General features: G+C 43.2%; 1 protein-coding gene across 1 annotated transcript; it reads right to left on the bottom strand.

Moving 5' to 3' along the window:
* Positions 1-1,670: 1,670 nt before the first annotated feature.
* On the bottom strand, positions 1,671-2,630 carry LOC145802513 (uncharacterized). The gene is made up of 2 exons (XM_082895234.1): positions 2,380-2,630; positions 1,671-2,145 (listed from the first exon to the last, which is right to left on the bottom strand). The coding sequence occupies exons 1-2, from the start codon at positions 2,628-2,630 to the stop codon at positions 1,671-1,673; spliced, it is 726 nt and encodes a 241-aa protein (XP_082751360.1).
* Positions 2,631-4,234: the final 1,604 nt, after the last annotated feature.

Genomic DNA, 4,234 nt, shown 5'->3' with positions numbered 1-4,234 from the left:
TTTGCACGCAATGAAATGGGCCATTTTTGAGAACCTGTCCACGACTACGTAAATGAAGTCACAACCTCGCTGGGTGCGCGGGAGTCCCAAAACAAAGTCCATACTAACGTCAGTCCATGGCTGGTTGGGCACAGGTAATGGCATGTATAAGCCTGCATTGGTTGCGGATCCTTTGGATACTTGGCAGATGCGACACCCGTCCATGAGCTTGAAAATTTCTTTCCTCATAGAAGGCCAAAAGTAAGAACCAGCCACAAGCTGCAGAGTCTTGTCACGCCCAACATGGCCTTCTTCATGCAACTCCTTGATAATTCTCAATCGAAGACTTGATGCAGGCACACACAATTGGTTGCCTTTGAAGAGGAATCCGTCATGGAGAAGAAAGGCCGACCTCTGACCTGATTTAACTTCCGCCACAATACAAGAGAAATAGGGATCAACAGATAATAATTCTTGAAAGGAATCAAACCCAAGGACCGTATTTCTCATAGTAGTAAGCAGCAATGAACGGCGGCTAAGTGCATCAGCCACTTTGTTTAAGGTCCCGGATTTGTGTTTAATAACAAAGGTGAATTGCTGCAGATATGCTGCCCAATTGGCATGCCTTGATGAAAGCTTGTCTTGGCTGTTGATGTGCTTCAAAGCATCATGGTCAGAAAATAAAATGAATTCGCTTTGGGACAAATAAAAGTACTAATGCTTCAGGGCTTGGACAATGGAGTAAAATTCCACATCATAAGTGCTATAGTTGCTTTTGGAACTACTTAGCTTCTCACTAAAGTAGGCAATCGGTCGACCCCATTGGCTCAAAACAGCCCCAATGCCCATTTTAGATGCGTCACAGTGTAGCTCATAGGGTTTAGAAAAATCTAGTAATATGAGGACTGGTGCGAAGTCAATTTCTGTTTAATTTGCTGGAATGCTTCTATCGCTGCCTCTGTCCAATAGAATTGGCCAGCTTTCATGCAGTCCGTAATTGGTGCCATAATGCTACTGAAATGGGGAATGAACCTCCGATAAAAAGAAGCCAACCCATGGAAGCTCCGTACGTCGTGAATGTTTTTTGGTATTGGCTAGTCACGAACTGCATTTACCTTACTTTCATCCATAGAGAGGCCATCTTTAGATACGACATAACCGAGGAACACAACAGTATCGGTTAAGAAGGAACACTTGTTAGTGCCAACATAAAATTTTGCTTCTTGCAGTACTGATAGAACCTGGCGCAAGTGCTGAAGGTGCAATTCATTATTAGCCCTATAAACCAAAATATCATCAAAATAAACAACAACAAACTTCTCGATAAAAGGCCAAAATAGTTGGTTCATCACATGCATAAAAGTACTAGGAGCGTTTGATAAACCAAATGGCATGACTAGCCACTCGTAAAGTCCCTCTCGAGTTTTGAAGGCTGTCTTCCATTCATCACCTTCCCGAATCCGAATCTGGTGGTAACCGCTTTTCAGGTCCAATTTGCTAAACACGGTTGCGCCACTTAACTGATCTAATAAGTCATCTAACCGAGGTATGGGGAACCTATATTGGATGGTGATCTTATTAATTGCTCTACTATCGACGCACATGCGCCACGAGCCATCTTTCTTGGAGGTCAATAGTGCAGGTACGACACATGGACTGAGGCTTTCGCAGATGTGTCCCTTGGCTAACAATTACTCCACTTGTCGGCGAAGTTCCTCATGCTCTTTTGGACTCATGCGGTAGTGGGGTCTATTTGGCAAATTTGATCCTGGAAGCAAATCAATTTGGTGTTGTATGTCTCGCATGGGTGGTAACATTGGGGGTAACTCCTTGGGAAATACATCATGGAACTCTGTAATTAGAGCCTTCACAGGCTCAGGGATCTTACTCTTTATAGCACTGTCTTTTCCTACTAGTACGAACACCACTCCTGTTTCAACCACCTCCTCTAAGAACCGGTGCATAGACAATAAGCTAGAACTCTTCTCAGTGGCTAGCTTTGGTGCTTCTTCTCTATGAGGTTCAAGAACAATGCGGATCTCGTTAAATACAAAGGAGTAAGTGTTCCTTCGTCCATCGTGTAATACGTCACGGTCAAATTGCCAAGGCCTTCCTAATAAAATATGACAAGCATCCATTTGAACCACATCACACCATACCTTGTCCCTGTAATTAGAACCAATAGATAATGGGACTAAACAACGCTTGGAAACCGTTACCTCCTTGCCTTTCTGAAGCCATGACAGTTTGTAGGGGTTGGGATGTTGGCTTGTACTTATTCCCAATTTTGCTACAGCGTCCTCCGCAATGACATTCTCACAACTTTCGGAATCAATTACGAACTTACACACCTTCCTACTAATGGTACACGTGGATTGGAAGATGTTGTTTCATAACCACCCATTCCCTTCAACCTCTCGAGGTGTAAAGCAAGCCCTGCGCACAACCAATAGAGGACCATCATCGCCGGCAACTTGTTCTTCCTTGTCATAAATACTAGCCTCGGGATCGTTGGTAGGATCTTGCAGACTTTCATTAGTCCCATCTTCGGCAATCTCTTCGCTATCTATAAATAAGCCTTTGCCAACCAGGTCACTTTTTCTGCAATCTGTAGCGCAATGACCAACTTCTCTGCACTTAAAGCAACACATACCACTACCAGTAACAGAGTTCCTGTTTGACTATCCTCCTGAAGGTTTACCAACCGTATCAGATTGTGTGGTGCTCCACCGTGCCGCTGGAAGGTTCGTACTCATATTTCGGTTCAATGGGGGTAGATTACGGTTGCCACTAGTGTTTCCACTTGACCACCCAGTACCTCCTGAGCGACGCTTTGACCTTTTCTCTAATTGTATAGCCCTCTGGTGTGCTTCAGAAATTGAATAGGGATCAAATAAATTCAGGGTATCTTGATAATGTTCTTGCAATCCCCTGATGTACCTGGAAACAAGTTGGTCTTCGTTTTCAGCAAGGTCATTCCGTGACACCAATTGATAGAACTCAATGGTATATTCATCGATCGTCTTCGTCCCTTGCCGTAAATTCTGCAATTGTTGATACATCATGCATGTATAGTTATGAGGAAGGAACGCCATACGCATATGTTTCTTTATCTTCTCCCAAGAAGCAATTTTACTCTTTCCCTGCCTGGTTTGAGTTAACTTTATTTGTTGCCCCCAAGCAGCTGCTCTTCCCCTGAAGCGTGTGGCCACCAAGGAAACTCGTTTGTTTTCTAAAACTTTCTTGAAGTCAAGAACCTCTTCGACAGCAAAAAGCCAATCCAAGAAGTCTTCGGGTTGAACACTGCCTTGAAATTCAGGGATGTCAATTTTCAGACCTGCTTCCCACCGACGTGAATTTGCTTCCGCAACTTGTCATACTCTTTCCCTACGAAAATTTCCAGCAAAAAGGTTGTCATCAATCTCCTCCATACTTTCTTCGTCCTCCATAGACCATGGGTTTGGATGTGGCTGGCACTGCTGCTGTTATTGCAACGTCGCGAGTTGCTCAGTCAAGGCATCAATTTGTTGTTGCATCCTCGCAGTGTTAGCTTCATAAACGTCGTCCATGGGCCGCCTTCTTGGTGCCATCGTAGCCTATGCTCTGATACCAACTGGTGCAGTGCGAGTCGTAACAATAGTAACAATCTTAAAATCCGTTGATTCAAGCAAGAATTTCGGAAATAAGACTCTTCTCTAGACCCGTTGATTCTCCAAGAATACCGAGTTTAAAGGCTCAACAAAAGTTGATTCACAAAGAATTAACCAAAGTTGGAACAAAGAGTATAAAAACTCTAAATATATTAATGATTAAAAACTCTAGAGCCCTAAGGCTTTACACCCACTATTTATAAGAAAAACAGAGGCTAACTCCACAAAGCATCACACAGGTTTGGAAATATACTAAGGCAACAAGGCAACTAATAAAATATAATAAACTAAGGCAACAAGGCAACTAATAAAATATAAGGCAAATAATAAGGCAATTGCCAAAAGTGAACACCAAATAAAATAATGGCAACTAATGGCAACTAAAGCCATAACAGACGGAAACTACTATGAAGGTGGGTGGTCACGGATTGCTTGCTATGCTGGCTACATCACTTTCTCTCTCTAACATTTCTCTCCCAAATCCTTCAATTTTGTTCGCGAAGCTTTCTGCAACTACTTTCATTCTTCCCCTCCGGCGAAGCTTTCAACGTTCTACCACTCATTCCACCAGCGTTCAAGTCTGGCGTACCTCACACCGATGTCAC

The sequence above is a fragment of the Camellia sinensis genome, chromosome 11, assembly GCF_055761805.1.
Source record: "Camellia sinensis isolate YWXY chromosome 11, ASM5576180v1, whole genome shotgun sequence".
Classification (NCBI taxonomy): domain Eukaryota; kingdom Viridiplantae; phylum Streptophyta; class Magnoliopsida; order Ericales; family Theaceae; genus Camellia; species Camellia sinensis.
Note: the sequence above shows the minus strand (reverse complement) of the source record. Positions and strands in the feature narration are given on the sequence as shown.